General features: G+C 39.5%; 2 protein-coding genes across 3 annotated transcripts; one reads left to right on the top strand and one right to left on the bottom strand.

Moving 5' to 3' along the window:
- Nucleotides 1–261: 261 nt before the first annotated feature.
- Nucleotides 262–4,342, bottom strand: LOC137483926 (18S rRNA aminocarboxypropyltransferase-like). Its single transcript, XM_068207418.1, has 6 exons — nt 4,196–4,342; nt 3,882–4,098; nt 2,900–3,093; nt 1,928–2,101; nt 505–568; nt 262–425 (listed from the first exon to the last, which is right to left on the bottom strand). Exons 1-6 carry the CDS (start codon nt 4,287–4,289, stop codon nt 293–295), a joined length of 876 nt encoding a protein of 291 aa, XP_068063519.1. The 5' UTR covers nt 4,290–4,342; the 3' UTR covers nt 262–292.
- LOC137483925 (N-acetylglucosamine-1-phosphotransferase subunit gamma-like) lies at nt 4,288–14,090 on the top strand. Of its 2 annotated transcripts, none has more exons than XM_068207416.1 (11): nt 4,288–4,396; nt 4,477–4,531; nt 4,780–4,847; nt 6,980–7,034; nt 7,143–7,226; nt 8,275–8,368; nt 9,682–9,796; nt 10,362–10,444; nt 10,701–10,829; nt 12,232–12,313; nt 13,915–14,090. In XM_068207416.1, exons 1-11 carry the CDS (start codon nt 4,288–4,290, stop codon nt 14,037–14,039), a joined length of 999 nt encoding a protein of 332 aa, XP_068063517.1. In that variant the 3' UTR covers nt 14,040–14,090. The 2 variants fall into 2 exon arrangements, with proteins under 2 accessions (XP_068063517.1, XP_068063518.1); XM_068207417.1 differs by lacking the exon at nt 13,915–14,090 and adding an exon at nt 13,526–13,599 and having other exon boundaries at nt 4,297–4,396.
- Nucleotides 14,091–18,496: the final 4,406 nt, after the last annotated feature.

The raw sequence follows: 18,496 nt of genomic DNA on the forward strand, positions 1-18,496 counted from the left end.
AGACCAGAAGTTAAGCAAGTTTACCTAATATACTATTAGTTAAAAAAATCCCCTATAAACCACTTTCCAGACACATTTTAGAATACTGGGTTATTTTTTAACTTGTAACCAAGCTTCAAACTCGTTACAAAATAATTTAATGTTCCATACTTACCTAAAAATTAAATAACCTAGAGCCCTCGTGCATAAAATACCTTCAAACGTGCACAGAGACTGAGGTTTGCTAAGCACCAAGTTACAGGTGAACAAGACACACTCAAGTATTCACAAGAAAACTTCTTTATACAAGGTGTTACAAATCTTTGGGATTGTTGGGGATTTTTATTCCTTCTGGACTGCTCTCATCAATGCTTTCACTGCTTTCAGTGGCATCATCTGGACTGCTCACGTTGTCCTCCTCAGAGTCTTCCTTCCTTTGTGCTAGACTGGAAACATTTTTCAACATTATAAAAGCAAAATAATTTATAGTAAGTAAAACTATTAATTTAAATTAAATTTCATTACCCTGAGGAATTGACTGGCCTGTTGGGATTAGAAAATTCTTTTTCTAAGTCAACATCAAATGGATCTGGAAAAAGAAGGAAAAACTGCAGAAGATGAAAAAAGCATTTTCATAATGGTCTTCCTTCATTTTCATAGATTAATGGCAGGGAGGGAAAGGCAGAGAAAGGCTAGTTCACATCTCTTATAAGTCTACCATAGTTGTTTGAGGAGAAACTGGGGGAGATGAGAAAATGGGAACCCAAGTCCTGCCTGCCCAGTCTAGGCTTTTCACTCTTTTCCCTCACCCCCTCCAAGGGGTTCTGTAGCTCTTTTGAGGTGGTCAGATTGCATAAGTATGTTTCTAAGGCTTTGGGTAAGAAAACATGGATTCAGTTCTACAACAGCTATCTAGTTAGCTGATGTCCACTGAGAAGTGAATTACAGCTGTCCAGGTTTAGCTCTTGCTGAGTAAGGGTAGGGCTGGGCTTACTGTGGCTGAAGTAGCTGGGAAAAACTGTCAGAAAAGTCAAACAAATCTTGGTTCTGCAGTTCCACCAGAAAATACATAGGATTGTCGGTGTCAAGTGTGCTTTAAGTGGCATAGCCGTGTTGCCTCTTAAGAGCTGTCTTCAGTTTAATCTAACTAGACAGGCTTCCACCAAGAGGATGGTTTAATTCAGTATCATGGCAAAGAGATCAAAGTTTAGAGCAAGTGAAGGCTATTGACCGTCTTCTTACAGTATGAGCCCCTGGCCTATTTTAAGGGCTTAATCACCACGAAAGGAAAATGTTAATTAGGATAATCCCTTTTCATATGTTCTTGATTATTTGCTTTTCTTTGTGCTGTCTTGAATGAGACCAAGCACTCACTGGTGAATACAGCCTGAAATACTGGGATTGCAATAAATTACTGTAAGACTTTGGGAATAAACTACTTGTACTTATTATAAATTATTTTAATTATAGGTCTGATTTTAAACATCTTGATTGAGTATTATATAAATATGTCTATTAAAGGTCCTTCTTAGATTTATGTATAACTAACCTACTGTCTGACCGTATGCCTGTATTTCTCTCATAGTTCCTTCTCAATTACTAGTCTTTTTACTCATACTCTGTTTTTAACATCTGTATAGAAAACAAGGAAGCATTGTATTTTCTTATTGCTCCCAAGTTTTCCAATTTGGTTAGCTGAATAAGGGTAACTGCTTTACGGATCACCTGTGAATACCCTATGCATTAAATTGCTTTAGTTATTTTCACCCTATTTGAGTTGAAAAAAATGGGCAAACAGGTACACTTAGCATAGTATAAAGACAGAACACGTATCTGCAAAGCACTTATTTTCCACCTTGCTAATATTTTTATGAGATTTAAGGAAAAGACTGTGAAGAAACTAGTTAGAAAAAAGGGCATGTGTAGTGTTTCTCTGTCTTTCCCTTACCTACTTCTTCGTCTTTTTTTTCTTGGACACAGGCTAAAAAGTCCTTCTCAATGATTAGCATGTCGTCCTGGCAATGACAGGCTGCATATTTTTCCAAGAGATTTTTGTTCAGGTCAATAAATGCCTTACCCCATTTAAATTTCCTTAGAAGAATGGTGGCTAGATCTGGGAATCCTAAAAGAGAAAATAAATTATCGGTTTTCTTCTTTACTCTGAGATTTCACTCAGCTTACATGTTTCTAGTTAAGTATGTGCATTCATGTCAATACAAGAGAAAGATGTTTGCCAGTGTTTCTTTCAGTGTTCCAAGGATTAAAACTTTTGGAAAGACTACAGATATTTTCAAATTTCAGTTTAACTTGAAACTGAATTGAATCCAAGAACTGAATCCAAGAGTAGTTCATAGCCTTCTAGCAAGTGCTACATAAAATATTTTGTACAGGTAATGAATGATTCAAGCTCTAGGTCCCACGGCCCTTCAGTACAAGACCAATTGTACATACAGTATTTTCAGAAGATAAGATTTGTCTGCAGTATGGTAGAGCTTTTCTCTTATCAAAGTTCTGTGATGAGAACAAAACATCACAAGAGGGGGCAATTTCTGTTGTTCTTACCCAGACCTCGACCTATCAACAGCCAGCTGCTACCTCTCATTAAGGCAAACTTGCCTAAGGATTCGTGTTCCATCTTCTTTTTTTTTAAGTTTTTCTAACGTTATACACCATCCAGACAAAATGAGGATAATCAGTTTGTGTCCTGTTTAGTAGCTCACATGAATACTCCATGGATACCTCAGTTTGACTGGTAACATGCACTTGGAAGAAGGCTAGGACAATCTGATCCCAGAGTCAAGAAAGTGATGACCCGTATTGACAGCATTACAGTTTATTTTGTCGGAGACCATCTCTTCTGATTTATTAAGGATGTAGCAATTGCTAGCACCATATTTCACATCAGACAAATTGAGCCTACCAACAATGCAAAATGCTGCAGCAAAAGCTTCCACACAGGACAGCTTGCACGGCCGACCGTAGTTTACAGGATTTGCAGCCACCAAGTAAGGCAGCAACCGCAGATGACTCCCCCTCATTCTCTTAAAGGGAGTTTCTTCTAATTTGGCCCATGAGCAATCTATTACTGCAATTCCACTCTGAGCAATGACATGCCTGAAAAAAAGAAACATCACTGTATTTGAAAAATTGTCACCATTATACGGATGATGTGAGAATTCCAATTGCTGCTTTATATTGGCAACAAACTTGCATATATCCCCTGCTTTTGTCAATGAGAACCCATACGCTTTCCAATAACCTATAATAGAGACGCAATGAGAAAGATTAGTAGCATGGTTTTCCTCTAACCATGCAAATGGCAAAAAAAGGTTTACCCATGTGTTTCAAAATGAAATGTGAATAATTCTTCAACCTTCAACTACACCGAAGTTCCAATTTGGGTTGTCTGCTAGGTTCTCTCTGCTTCTAGAGACAAATCTTTTTTTTCTGCAGGCACATTTGAAGAAAATTCTCATTTTCCGCAAAAACTTTTCTGGTTAATACCAACTTCGGCTGTCTAACCGAAGAACTTGAGTAGAGCATGATGGAAAACACAGTAGCTATAGGGCCGTGCTCTGAAGAAACTAACCTACAGGATGTGCACTTTGATTTTTCATTGGGATCTACAGATGCTTTGCTCATCTGTAGCTGTTTTTACACTAGCTGTGTAAAAATGTTAAGCTGATTTGATAAAACGACTCTGTTTCTCACGTTCATGCATCAGTGTAATGTAATAAGGTCAATTTTACTCCATATGAGTTTCAGCCATGTATCAGTGGTTAAAATGCTCTCTCTAATACAGCATCAGGACGGTATTTGAACCAAGTGCTCTCCCTCACAGTCTGCACCTCCCCCACTTGCCTCGCCGCCCGAGTTTTGCCAACAGGCACCGAGGCCCCCACCTGTCAGCCGGAGAGACGTACTCCGTGGCCAGCGGACTCAGGACGACGCCCGGGAATCTCTGGCGGAGGTGCAGGGTTCGCAGCAACCCCTTCCGGGCTAGTTTTCTCCCGGTGCATTTCTTGGGATCGCAGTGTCCGAGCTCCCACATGGCAAGGGGGCAGGGAAACTTGGCCTCCCGAGCGCCCCCATCCGCGGCCCTCTCGCCGTCCAGGCAAGCTGAAAACAGCAGGCGTACATCAATGCCCAGCGGTGACGCGGCGCAGTTCGGCAGGACCCACCTGCTCTTGCCCGCGTCCCGCGGCGCCTCATGCACCTGTCAGCGCGGCCTCCGCTTCCGCCGCGAAAGTCTCGAGGCTCCGAGTCCCGCGCCGGCCCCCGCGCCGGCCCCGGCGCCGTCCGCTCTCCATGGCCGCGCTCGGCGGAGACCCCGCCCCGCGGCGTCGCGCACTTCCGCTTCCCGCGGAGCAGGCGATGGCGGCTCGGGTGCTGCTTGCGACGCTGAGCGCGGCGCTGGGTGGGTGCGGGGGCCGCGGCGCGGGCGGGCGCGCCGCTCGCTTGGTCCATCCGCCGAGCCCAACTGCTCTCTCCTGGCAGGTCTCTTCGCCTCGGCGGGGAAAATGAAGATCGTGGAGGAGCCGAATACGTTCGGGTACGTGGCCGCCTGCTCGCCGTGTCGTCCCGCGATCCACCTACACTGGGCGGGTTAGGGGCTGTCTGCTCCAGCCCTTTTCTTCCAACGGGGATGGGGCGCCGGGCCGGGCCGGGCCGCTGCCGCAGACCCCGCTGTTGGCCCGCGGGCAGCGGCCGTCGGTGTTGAGACACACAGGTAGGGGAGGATCTTTGGACGCCCAGATGCATAACTCAGCCTTAAACGTTTAACCTTCCTTCTTTTGAAAGGTTGAATAACCCATTCTTGCCTCAAACAAATAGGCTGCAGCCAAAGATGTCTCCGTCTGCAGTATCAGGTATATGCAACCGTTACTTTTTTTTTTTTAACTACAGTTTTCGTCATTTAGCAACAGTTGTTTGCAGTGCAAATAGTCTATTTCGACTTTATGCATACAAAACCGAATTTTGCGTGTGGTTTTATAAGCATCGTGGAAAATAAGCAAGGGCATTGTGCTCCTGAAGAATTAAAACCTATATTAACTTCACTGGTGGTTCCAGGTCCCGGTGCTGTTAGTACTGTTTTTGTGATGGGACTATCCATACATTTTATTCTGTATTTTTCTAGCTGGTAACAGATCCTTTTGGCCCACACTATACACTCTTTTTTTCTTGACACAATCCTCAGCGTCATTAAGATTATCATATGAAAGTCATCCCATCGTCTGATAGTACTTAGTACCCAAACATAGTTTTAAAAAAAAGTCCTACAAGTAGTCTTGGAACCAGTCAGAGGGGCCCAGTTTCACACACAGCCTCGGTGTTGCAACATAAATACACCCCTTAAGCAAAATGAACAGGGATGTACAAAATTCTAGGCCATCTGTAGAGGAGAGCAGATAAACATTGAAGGCAAAGACTAAGCAAAAGGGAGGAACTCTTGTCTCTCTGCTAACCTTAGGCGGAAACTTAAACCTTGTTCAGATTCAAGAAAGGCATTTTGGTATGACAACATTGAATGTGATTATGCTTTTGAATGTGATTATGTTTTCTGTCACGTTTTATAAACTCAAGTGTATAATTCTGCATGTACTGTATGTGAAATGTGAAATAGTTAGAAATGGGATTAATAATAGAATGCTGAATGGGAAGATGCCAAAAGTTGTAGGAAAAAAGGACAGCACACCAGAAATCCCTCTTTCTTTCTTGTGGGATCTTACACGTAGCCAATAATTTGGAATGTATATAGAACACAAACCTAGGGCATGGGACCCCGCCTTGCACAATTATTTCTTTAGCATGGAAACCGTACTTGTTCTTTTCTTCTACAAAGCAGTTGGGGTAATAGTTCTGGCAGTTTCTCTTCTACAGCAGAAAGGGAGACGTGAGTTTAATGCATTCCTTATGAACACATTCACATTTGCTGTTTTTCATTTGCGGGGAGAGCATCCTAATCACTGAGGCACAGATTTCATGTAATAGAGAAGCAAACCCTTGGGTCAAGCCCATCTCTAGAATGAAATGCAAGATCATGCAGTCAGAAGAACACTTGGGAAAGAGCACCTGCCTGTATCCCAGTATCCCTGTATCCCAGTGGTTAAAGCATTCTGGAGGGCATGATTCTGGTAGTGTGACCTTTGTTTGTAGGATTGCTTGTCTAGATACTTAGAAAAAGTACCCAGCCAATCCTGACAGTGGGGAATTAGAATCCAGGATGGGATTTTACTATATTTGCTTTGTGATCTCTTTTCCTCTTTCCCTCTTTCCTCGTAAATATTTAGTAATTCTAAGGTAAATTTCCTTATACGAGAGATACTGAAATACTCCTCTAGCATGTAGTTCAGAATTTTTCACCCTCTTTTTAATGACAAGTTACCTGTCTTGGATTTCTTTGACAGCAAGCCTTGTAGTCAATACTAAAAGAATAGAATTGCAACTGCTGACCTGTCTGACAGCAAAAGTTTTATCTTGTTAAATACTACCTGGATCAGACCATGAAGGCAAATGGCAAAAAAGAATATCCAGTTTGAGAATCTCAGTGAAACTTAAATATGCAGCACTGTCAACATTTTGAACAAACGAGCTTTACTAGTATAAACTTGCAGAGCTGGGATGAATTTGGAGACAGACAGCTGCCAAGCAAGAGTTTCAGTGATTTCAATGTTAGATTTTGGCAGGATCTGCACTGATGAGTCCTTTTATGGACCCAACCTCCAAATGTTTATTTTTACACAGGTTTCTCATTATTGTTGTCAAATTAGTCTTATCTATTTCACTGGGTAGTGAGAATGGAAAACTTTAAAGATCGTGACGCAATCCAGTATAATGCTAGTGGGAACTTACAGTAATTCATATGGAAGATAAAAATTTCCTTATGTACAGCAGAAAATTTAATTTGTCACATACTCCTCGCACTTTTCCTACCACAGTAGCTTGCTTAAATTTAACCAAAACATTCTTTTTCTTTTATGTCATGTTGTGATGTTTTTAGGCCCGGCACATCTCTTTAGGCTTGCTGGCAAGTGTTTCAGTTTTGTGGAATCCACGTGAGTAATGGCTTTGGATATTTGTTTATATACTTACTAGGAATTAACTAGTTTTTTATTCCAATCTGAAACATTTCTTATTTTGTGTTTCTTTTCTTTCCTTTTAAGGTACAAGTATGAGTTTTGTCCTTTCCATAATGTCACTCAGCATGAGCAGACTTTTCGATGGAATGCCTATAGTGGGATTTTAGGGTGAGACATTTAGACCTTTTTATGTTTTAGCTATGTTGTCAGCAGGCCACTTCATAGATTGTAAAAATGAGGCAGTTTTAAAATTAAGATTCTTCCTTTGGTCAGCTTAGGTCATGGTAGTTCCCAAGGTGTTATACATAAAAATATCCTGTCTTGAAAAATTCAGATTTTTTTTTTTTGTTGATAAATACGAACCTCCTATTTTAGCTGGAGACTGATTAATAACCCCTGCCAACTGCAAGTGTGATATGTTCATGTGAGAAATTCAATGTCTAACTACAGCTTATATTAACATAGATTTCATGGCCATTAACTATTTGCCATTTGGGTTAAATACAAATATTACAAAATTAAAAGAGTGCTTTATGCCTAATGGTTGCTAAACAATATGAAAAGTTATAAAATGCTCAATGTAGACCCAAAAAAAAAGTATCCCAAAGTATTTAAAGACCCTGGATCATAATACCACCTAATCATAATACCTGAAATAAATCTAAGTATAAATGAGACCACTGCTTTTCTAGATATTTTATATATAGATGCCTCTTTTTTTTGTATGTGCGAAACAGTAAGCCGGTATGTGAGGAAACTGGTACATCACCATGCTGAGGGTATCATTTGCCTTAGGACTAGCAAAAACTACACCTAGTTTTTGTAGGTGCTTTCACCAGCACTAAAAATCCTGCAATCATACTGAGTTGCACAGGGTATTTACCCTAATGGAATTTGTTGTGGGATTGATCTATAAACTTTATTTTACTAGACTTAAACACAGATTTCTACCTGCAAATGGTTTGCAAACTGAAATTTGATCCACCAAAACTCTGCTCTCAAAAAGTGCTGTTGACGTGTCCTATATAGCAACCTGGATCACAAACTACACTGCTTTCAAGGTGTTGGCTGTAGGAGATGGAACTACTAAGACAACAAAAATGAAGTATATATACTTAAATTGAACATGGTATATAAGGGTATTTTGGTTTTCTTCTTGAGGGTTCATCCTTTTGTGTCCAGTAACTTAAAACAAAATAGTGTCCTCTTTTTTCAGAATCTGGCACGAATGGGAAATTGACAACAACACATTTGTTGGAATGTGGATGAGGGAAGGAGACTCCTGTGAAACTAAGAGCAGACAGACAAAGGTATAACAACTTAGACTATGCTAATTCAGACAGCATGACTCTACTTACACTTTTGAGATCACAAACTGAAACATTCCTACCCTGAAGAAGTCATCATTTAAGCTGTGATAGAAAAAATAAAGATGAATTCCTGCAGGGACTATGTGAATGACTGAAGGAGGAAAGCTAGAATCAGGATAAAATTTTGAGGACATTTACTTATGTATTCTCATTGGTTACTTACAACTCTTTTTTCCTTGATAGAGTGGTATAATTACTACTGAAGAAATACAGTACAGTGCTTTGTAATTTGTGTCAGGCAAAATAAAGAGCTCTTTGTTGAATTCAAGATGCCAGCCTATTAAAAACATCCAGGAAAAAGGAGGGAAAAGAATTTGTCAGTTAACAATAGCATGCTGAGAAGCTAAGCATGGTGTTAGAACAGGCAGCACTAGGGACATTTCAGAAAAGACTTTGAGGTGATGGAGCCTGTCCAGTGAAGGGCACTGGAGCCATGGAAGGGTCGGGAGCACAAGTCTGATGAGTATCACCTGTCAACCAGCATCCTCAGGTCTTTCTCCACCAAGCAGCTTTCCAGCTATTCTTGCCCAAGCCTGGAACAGTGCACAGGGTTGTTATGATACAAGTGCATTACCCAGCACTTTACCTTTTGAATCTCTTGCAATTAACTGCCAACTTGGCTGCTATATCCTGGCCAAGGGGAAAATGTTATACTCTGATGGAGGTGCCTGCTTAACATCTGTATTTCCCATAAAAGCTGCAGAAAGAATTCATATTCTTGTATGACCATTGATATTGTGATTGAATTTTTCACTGGCATTTCATTTTGAAGACAGAAAATATTGGTGCTGCAAATCTAAAGATGGAAACAATTCTCTGCAGTCTGGATGTGTCTTGTATTCTTAAAATTAGCACATTGGTCAGAAATAAAGTTTAAGAAGATTATGTGCTTATGTTAGTTGAGATTCTAAAGGGTGTCCTATTCACCGTCCTTTTTACTCTCATTCTTGCTGGAAATATGGTACTTGGTAGTCCAAGGAACAATGGTTGGCGGGGAGATTCATTTCCCATTAAAGAAAACAATTTTCACATTTGAAAATAAAATAAATAAAATATATGGACATAAAATAAATGGATGATGTGCTTGCTATGATGCTCTTTTTGCTGGAAAAAAAGAAGGCGCTTAAAGCTTTGACATGACAGCATGTACAGAAATGCATCTACTGGCATTGGAACACAGCAAATAGATCGTCAGTGATAGTATTGTTTCATGTAGACATTTTTTGCTCATCTTTGTTTTTACTGATGTTTAGGTTCATCTTGTTTGTGGAAAGAGCAATAAATTGGCTTATGTGTCTGAGCCAAGTACTTGTGTTTACTCTCTGACATTTGAGACTCCTCTTGTGTGCCATCCCCACTCACTTTTAGGTAAGATTTTAAAAATACTTTGTGAAACAGCTATCCTCAGAGTGTCCATTTTTAGGTTGAGAGTTAGTACCTTAATAGAAATTAGTAATAAATGTTAACATATTATATGAAGGGTTTTTTTAAATCCCAGTCATTATAACACATAGGTATTTCTCAAATAATTTTTTTATTTGAGATTTTTTTGTTGTTGTTGTTGTTGTTATTGCTAGTGCAGACCCAATGAATGATTTTTTTTTTCTTTTCTTTTCTTGGACTGTAGGAATAAGCCCTGTAGTATCTGCCCATTTACTTACATTACAAAAAAGCTCCATTAGAATTACATTGAGCAAAGGAATATGAGGCCTTGTATCTAGAAATAAGAAAAATTTGTGGTCATTCTCCAGAAACTTTAAATGTGTGAAGTGCAACTTATGCATAAGCCCAGCTCTCGAAAGCAGTAGAGACTGTGTAGTGTATTGAAACACCGAGTTCTTAAAACAAATACTCTTGCATGATACTAGAAGAGGAATTAACTAATGCAGGACAGTGCTCATGGTTTTTACATGGTTTGACTTCCATTTTTCAGTTTATCCAACTCTGACTGAAGCACTGCAAAGGAAGTGGGATGAAGCAGAGCAGCTTCTGTACGATGAACTAATAACCAACCAGGTTTATTAATTCTTTCCAACTCTATTTGGTAAAAAAAAAAACAATTACTGTCAGATAGCCAAACTTGGCTTCTGTAGTTTCTCCTTTCAGAGTAGATGCATTTATTCTGCAGTTCGCAAAAGTAATTTTCATGTTCTGTAACTGCTATATGAGCTGGTAATGAAGCTTGAGGATTTGGAATGGCCAGTGCAAATTACAAGCAGAGATGAGAGTTTAATAGATTGATCTATCACCTTTTGGAAACTTTCTTTTCTAGGGTTACAAAAAAATTCTGAAAGAGATTTTTGAGGAAGCAGGACTTCTAAAAGCAACAGAAGAAAATGAAGTTGAAAAAGAGAGTAAGAAAATAAATCTGGAATTTGAAACAGTGGAAAAGTGCAGTAAGGTATAGAGCATAATATTTACAATGTGGAATTGGCACCTTTTCAGTATATGACAGTATCATTGGGAGAGCATTATGTAAATGCCCTTGGTGTTCAGCTGAATCTCTTCATGGGGTTTTCTTTTCTGGTTTCAATATGTAACAGCCTGCATGTAGTGTGATTCGGTATCTTTATTGTAGCCCCTAAGTCAAAAACAAACCAGCAAAAATGAATGCCCAGTTAGAAAATAGGGGTTATGAAGGAATTGGTTTATGTGTTTGGGTTATGAACACCTTGTAGGTACTCTTTCTGGGGAATATCAGTCTGGAGACAGGAAGGAATTACTAGTGAAGATAAATGTGTAACCAACCTCGAGAATGTGGACACTCTTCATTATCTCTGTGGATAATTACCCAGACTTGTCTAAGAATGCACTGGCTGTTGCACAAGCAAAAGGCAGAATGGCTGTATTTATTTCTGAATGACTCTTGTGTATGTGAACAGTTTTTCTGCAACAGAGTTGTAATGGGGAAAATAGAGGTAGAATGTGTGCTCAGCCTAAAAGAGTGCAACCTGACCATTAGAAAAAGAGCATGAATGGGAATTCATTCATTGCAATGCAGAGAAGCATTGTCTTTTTATTTGAAAAATGTAGCAAAGACAAAACACCATGTAGTAATTAATGAATATAACCCAATAAAACCATGGTTAAGCTGAATATACTTTAATATAAAAATCACCATTTTGATCCCATAGGAGCTGGGACATGACTAATTTTTTTCACTCATTAACAAAGCAGTATTTAATAATTTCTATTTCTTTTTCTGGCTTCATCATAGCTTAATTGACATAAATTGGCTGGTTTGGTAAACACAGAGTCTTAAATACTTACTCTTTTGCTCTATCTTTATTCATGTAAATACCAAAACACAGCAAAAAATAGGGGCTTCTCTGAGATTTCAGGTGTGTGCTCTGAGTCTCAAAAGAACTAAGCAATCCCTGTCTGTAAGGTAACAGAAACTGCTGAGAGCAAGAACATGAAGTTACTAGGTCAAGAGCTGAGCAGTTGACAAATTTCCAGACTGCAGAATTACAATAATTATAAAATTAGTCCTGAAGCAAACTCAAGATTTGTTCTATGACAAAATGCTAGTTACAGGACAGATTTGAAATAGTTACAGAAAGCATTTCAATTTTTCACTCTTGGGCTTGAAAAAAGCTGGCTCCTCTTTTGGCAGCAGAAAAAGATACAGACATGTATCTTTTTCTAAAATTAGCTCCGTGTTCTTGGAACAAGCATTTTAAGTTCTTCAAAGCCAAAAGTTGTAACAGCTGTGCACAGAGGCATTTTTTTCTTAAAAGCGCCCTATCTAGGTACGTATTTGAAAAGTGGGAGGACTATTTTTAACGTATTTTCTTTCTTAGGAATACAAGCAACTTTCTGAAGAAATAAAAAAACTTAGAATTTTATTAGGTCAGCATGGTATTGCATACAAAGGAAATTCTGGTGAGTTTTTCTGGTATCTTTCTTTTCCATTGTTGTCTGCTCAGAATGTGAATACCCCAATGCTGTTTTCAGTTACAGTAACAGTTAAATAATCTGGCATATATGGAGGTAAAATTCAGTAGACAAAGTTTTTAATAAATACTTAGGGTTTTGATTCCTGTGCACAAGGACTTACTTTGTCCTCAAAAAATCTGTTGATGACTTGAAATTCTAGCTTTTTAGAAAAATTTTGACTGCTGTTGCAACTGAAGTTTGTCTCCAGTCCTTAAGGTGCCAGTTTAAAAGGAAATTGATATTACATCATTAATAGCACAAACGTGTCTGTTAAGTAACTCCACTTCTGTATTTTAACCACAAGGTCTGATTTCTTTCATAACACTTGAAGTTTTCTCTGTATATTTTTGTATTGCTTATATGGAGGTAAAATTCAGTAGACAAAGTTTTTAATAAATACTTAGGGTTTTGATTCCTGTGCACAAGGACTTACTTTGTCCTCAAAAAATCTGTTGATGACTTGAAATTCTAGCTTTTTAGAAAAATTTTGACTGCTGTTGCAACTGAAGTTTGTCTCCAGTCCTTAAGGTGCCAGTTTAAAAGGAAATTGATATTACATCATTAATAGCACAAACGTGTCTGTTAAGTAACTCCACTTCTGTATTTTAACCACAAGGTCTGATTTCTTTCATAACACTTGAAGTTTTCTCTGTATATTTTTGTATTGCTTTTTGCCTTTTTGAAGTTGCCTGTTTTTCTTCCCTCTTCTTTGATTTCTGTTAGGTAAGTACCATAACACATACGATTTTTAGTACGAAAAACTAGTGCTGCCTGCGAAGGGGCACAGCTTATCTGGATTAATTCCAGACAAGTTTTTTTGGGGGTTTGTTGTTGTTTTGGGGTTTTTTTGGGGGTTTTTTTTCGTTTGGTTTTTTTTTTTGTTTGGTTTTTTTTGTTTGTTTGTTTGTTTTTTCTTTGTTTGTTGTTTGGTTTTGGATTTTTGTTTGGTTTGTTTTGTTTTGGGGTTTTGTTTTTATTTTGGTTTGGGGTTTTTTTTTTTTTTTTTTGAGAGGTTTATAGTTTGGTTCTCTGTTTGTTTGTTTGTTTTCCCTCATTCCAGACCATCATGCCCTTTATACATGAACTGTCTGTCAAAGGAGAATTTAATGTCCGGGAATACATGTGTCTACATACATACATATATCTTTTCTTTTACAGATTGTATGTTCAGAATTGGCACTTCAACAAAACAAAGAACCTTTGATCTAATTAAATTAGCTTAAAATTAGTGACATGCTTAATTTTTTTTCTTTTTGCTTTGAGAAACTTTTCTAGGAAAAAACTCATATAAAAATTTTGTAGAACATACTATCTGCACATTTAAACTATTAACGATGTAATTTGCATATTATATTCTTCCTGTTTGGTAGTTCATTATTGCAGTAGTTCTTTTAATTATTGCAGATTAGCACTCTATAATCAAAAGCACAATTCAGTTTACTGTAGATGACTTATTTCAAAATTATTTAGTGAATTCTGTGACAAAAATGCTTTGTTGTTTAAAAGCCAAAATAACTGATGTCATATTAAAAAACTAAATTTTACAGCTGGAAATACCAGTGTTGAGTATGTAAGTCACCAACTGGCAACTGCAGTGGCATCAGTTCTTAATGGGTCAAAGGATGATGAGCACCTGCATGGCAATACAGGAATTTGGAATTACACTCTATGAAGAAACTCGGGTGGTACAGAATGTAAATTAAACTGAACATGTATTATGCCACAAAGATGATTTACCTTCTTGTGAGTATTCTTGACTTTATTTCAATTTTTGCCCTAAAGCAAACACAGTGTAGTAGAGTGAGGGCACACTATTATGAGAATAGTTAGCTAGTTTCTGACAACATTTGTAACACTTCTTTGCTAAGACCAGTATTTGGCACGAATTTACAGATTCTGTGTGCCTACTCCCAGCTTTTGCTATTTTTATTGATCAAGTGTGGTAGAAATTGGAGTGAATACAAACCAGCTCAAGAGCAGTGCTGCAAGATATTTTAAGAAAGGTACTAAATACATTATTAAGAACATGCTATTTCAGGTATATGCTAAAAAGTTTTCTCGGCACACTTTAGTGGAAAAAGAAACGTTTTCTGCCACAGCAGTGCACACCACACCACTCCACCGACTCGCCTTCAAAGGTCGATGTCGTCTTTGGCTGTCAGGTTAAATGGAAGTTGGTCGGAATCTGACAGAACGGTGCAATGAAATCACTGAATTGTTACAAAAGCTTAGTTGTGTTGAGGAAATACCTGGCAATTCTCTGTACCTAATACGGAATAAAATGGACTCTTCAACACAAACTGTGGAAGGAAGCATCACTGTAGCAGTCGGTGAACGCCGAGCACGCCATCTGCGGTCACTGTGCCCCGTCCTGTGGTGCGGTTCGCGACCCCCTTAGCCCAGGGTCCTCTCGGCCTTCCCCTCGCGGCGGCAGCTGCGTTGGGCCGCGGCCCAGCCCGCCGTGCCTTCGCGCTTCCGCTCACGTACGGCGCGGGAGGATGTGGGCGCTGGGACGCTGGCGGTGAGGAGAGGGGTGGGCCAGGGCCGCCGGCAGCGAGGACGGGGACTGGGGCGAGGGCCGGGCCGGGGCCGCTGGTGGTGAGGGCTGGGGCCGGGCCGCTACGTGAGCCCTTCGATGCTCACGCGTGTGTCGTTGCAGGGCGCGGCGAGCCCCGTGTCTGCCCGGGACTCGGCGGGGGCTGGCACGACAGCGGAACCCGGAGGGTGCGGCGGGCGTGGATCCGGAGGGCGGGGGGCCTATTCCCTTCTCCGGCAGCAAGGCCAGTCCGCGGTTTTGGAGCGTTAGCCGGTCGATGGGGAGCGGCCACGAGAGGCCGTCGGTGAAGGTGCTGCCTCTTAGTGTGCTAGGCACGGGACTGTTGCTATGGTGTGTGTTCAGAGAGAAAAGGGAGACCGACGAGCGACTGGAAGCAGTTCTTTCCGGCCAGGTCGTGGACTCAGACACGGTCCAGAAAAGCAATGCTTCACTTCAGCTGCTGAAGGAGGATTGAGGACGGGAGTGCGGCTGTCGTGAGGGAGCTGACAAAAGTTTGCTGGCATTCACCTGGTTAAAAGCTGTACTGGCACTGTAATGAAAAAAACTTGTTTTTCTAGTTTTTCGGCAGCCTTATCTTGCAAGTTTGATTTCTTCATGCTGTTTTCTGTGCTGGTCTTGACGTAGTAATTTGCACTGGTAGGAAAAGGTGTCGTTTCTGGATGTATTGCGTATTAACTTGAACTTGAAGGAAGGTTTTATACAGCCCATCATTTTTCTATGGATCATTTTTCTTAGCAGATTGTTGTATTAAAAAATACCTAATGTGATCGTGAAATTGCTGCTTAAGGTGACTTTCATTTGACATTTTGGTAGTTACAGAATATGTTCAGTTTATATTGAAGACAACTGTAAAGGAATGATTCTTTACAATGCAATTGTGTTCTGATTTTTTTCCTTTTGTGTGTAATTCCACTCATTAATCTAGAAATTACCTTCAAGGGTGCATGCTTTCTGGACTAGAACTTTCTAGGCATGGTTGATTTAGATGGTCAATACTGGCAGGAGAGGATTTTGCCCGAAATCAGAATGTTTGGCTTGCATTACATTGGGGGTGTTGCATTGAACAATACAGTACCTTGGCTTTTTGTGCAGCTTCATAGATATTTAAGCTTGCACTCTCTGGAAACTTTTCTTGGAGAAGAGGAATGTAAAATACTAACATGACCTAGTTCCCTTCAGATTTACAGGCTTTTCTTAAGTTTTCAAATGTAAAAATGGAAAATCACGTTTGTGCCATGAAAATCCCTAATTAAAACCCAAGCACAGAATTGCCCAAACATGGCTTCCTCCACAGCTTTCTCCTTTGAACCAGCCTTAGTTCAAGGCTGCTTTTACTTCTCTGCCTAATGTTAGGGTTACGCCTAGGGTTAGGGTTCTGAAAATCACAAAGCCCAGAGCTCCAGGCATACTGTAGCTACAAAAGACATGCCAAGGGGAACACAGAGTTGCTTTCTCCCTGCATTTCTGCTTGGCACCAGCCTCACCTTCATGCACCTTTTGCTCCCTCACCAATGGTTTTGGTTATGCCTAGGTTTAGCATTTTGCCTAGGGGTAGGGTTAGCATTAGGATTAGAGTTTGGGTTTTTAATGGCCTGAATTCAGGGGGAAAATCCCCCTTTTTCATCATATAAGAAAGTTAAAGTTAGGAAAAGGATTAGGGTTGGGATTTTTAAGGGCTTGAACTGAGGGGGAAATCCCCCCTTTTCCATCATATAAGGAATTTAATGAGGAAAACCCCTCTTTTTCCAATATTTTGGAGGACTAAGGATTAGGGTTTGGGTCAGGGTTAGAATTTTTAAGAGGTTGAATTGAGGGGGAATCCCCTTTTCCATCATATATGAAACTTAAAGTGAGAAAAACCCTTCTTTTTCCAATATTTTGGGCAACTTAGTCAGGGTTAGGGTTTTTAAGGGCTTGAATTGAGGGGGAAATCCCCCTTTTTCCATCATATAAGTCTCATGGGTGTAATAGAACTTTGGAGTATGCAATGTAGTTTTGGTGATTTGTAATTTATATATTATCCAAAAATCTTCATTGTAAATGTTACGTAATCAATTATGTACTCTTAAACCTCAGTCAAAGACTCAAAGTGTGAATATCCCACTGCCTGTAATGCTCAGGAAGCTCTCTTAATTCATCGAGACTTGCTGAAAACCCTGTTGTTTGATCAGATGATAGACATGTTGAGAGTAGAACAGGTTAGCCACTCATACTTGCATTTTGTTTTATGTTTTTTGTCTGTTTTTTATCTAAAACTTTAGAAGCATTTGGTCTGGCTGGTGTAAGCCTGTTTACATGGCATAACATTTTAGTTACCCATCTGTGTCTTTGTGCATGTCAATGAACTTTGCTTCTCCACACAGTGTCAAGTGTTTCTGTAGAAATGATCTGAAAGCAGCTTATTCAGGGCAGCTGCAGGTTATTACTGGGGTACCTTTGCTATATACTTCCTTGTATATAGCAAGAATAATCTTCTGCCATAAAAGCATTTACACCACCTTTCTCTACCTTTTCAAATTCAGTCAGATGCAAAGCCTTGTCTTCCTGAATCTATTAATTTAGCTTCTTACCCAAGTGAATTTCCATCTGTTTTTATCCTTTCTGAATTTGCTTCATATATGTGTTTTTAAAAATTCTCCACTTGGATGCCCTGTATTCCCACCCATTTTCCCTCCTGGTATGTCAAAGGATATCAAAAGGCCAGCATACTAATTTGTTGTCTAGACACAAGCAGTGTTTTTTCAGAAAAGGTAGCAGAGATGCATCAGGAAGAAGTATCCATGAAGTAGTATGAATTGCACATAAATCAAGGGTTTTCACACAGCACTGTGTATTTGACAAATAGAGTGCACAGGCGGTGATTAATGCAAGATAGAGAGGTCATATGTTTTGATGCTGTTGAAAGGGTTATAGTAAAATAAACTGGTAAGTAGTCAAGGAGCAAGTTCTCAATGTTTGGGGCTTTTTAATGTGTTGTTTAGTTGTTTCTTGGGAAGGGTAGAGTGCAGGGTAGATGTTTGTATTTTGAATGGGAGGAATATGTGTACCAGTGCAATTCCACCACCAACTGTAACCCATCTCCTTACACAGTGGGGAGGATATTACCTCTGTCTAATCACCTGACAACAAGAAATATTGGGCGTGATTATGCAATTAACGTAATTTATAGTTGCACAAGAAAATACTGGTTTACAAATATTGTCTTAAAAGCCTTCACATTTAGTAGACTTATGCCTTATTTCCCATTTATGTTTGTCTTGTCAAAGTTTGAATGGACATTCATCTGCATGGAATTTCTGTGCTGTATGTGTTCTTAATTATCTGTCATTTTTAGGTGTTTTGGCAGAGGTTGATAATGTGTTAAAATTTTCTTTATAACAAGTGAAAAATACCTGTATGATTTTTTTCAGTTTTGGACCCAGTAACTCCTTTGCGTCTGAGATGTGCTTCAGAGATGGCTGGTATCAATTTATAGAGTAAAAGGATAAAAGTAATTCAAGATCTTAAGACTTCCGTAGGTGCAACTTGGAAGCATTCCTTTCATTATTCTCTGCAGTTGCTGTCTTAAAACA

The sequence above is a fragment of the Anomalospiza imberbis genome, chromosome 16 (assembly GCF_031753505.1).
Source record: "Anomalospiza imberbis isolate Cuckoo-Finch-1a 21T00152 chromosome 16, ASM3175350v1, whole genome shotgun sequence".
Taxonomy (NCBI): Eukaryota; Metazoa; Chordata; class Aves; order Passeriformes; family Viduidae; genus Anomalospiza; species Anomalospiza imberbis.

Coding starts and splice junctions, on each gene's coding strand:
- LOC137483926 (XM_068207418.1), bottom strand. CDS start 4,289: ATGGAGAGCGGACGGCGCCGGGGCCGGCGCGGGGGCCGGCGCGGGACT. Junction 4,099..4,195: donor AGCGGAGGCCGCGCTGACAG/GTGCATGAGGCG, acceptor TGCTGTTTTCAG/CTTGCCTGGACGGCGAGAGG. Junction 3,094..3,881: donor TACGTCTCTCCGGCTGACAG/GTGGGGGCCTCG, acceptor TCTTTTTTTCAG/GCATGTCATTGCTCAGAGTG.
- LOC137483925 (XM_068207416.1), top strand. CDS start 4,288: ATGGCCGCGCTCGGCGGAGACCCCGCCCCGCGGCGTCGCGCACTTCCG. Junction 7,227..8,274: donor GCCTATAGTGGGATTTTAGG/GTGAGACATTTA, acceptor CTCTTTTTTCAG/AATCTGGCACGAATGGGAAA. Junction 8,369..9,681: donor CTAAGAGCAGACAGACAAAG/GTATAACAACTT, acceptor ACTGATGTTTAG/GTTCATCTTGTTTGTGGAAA.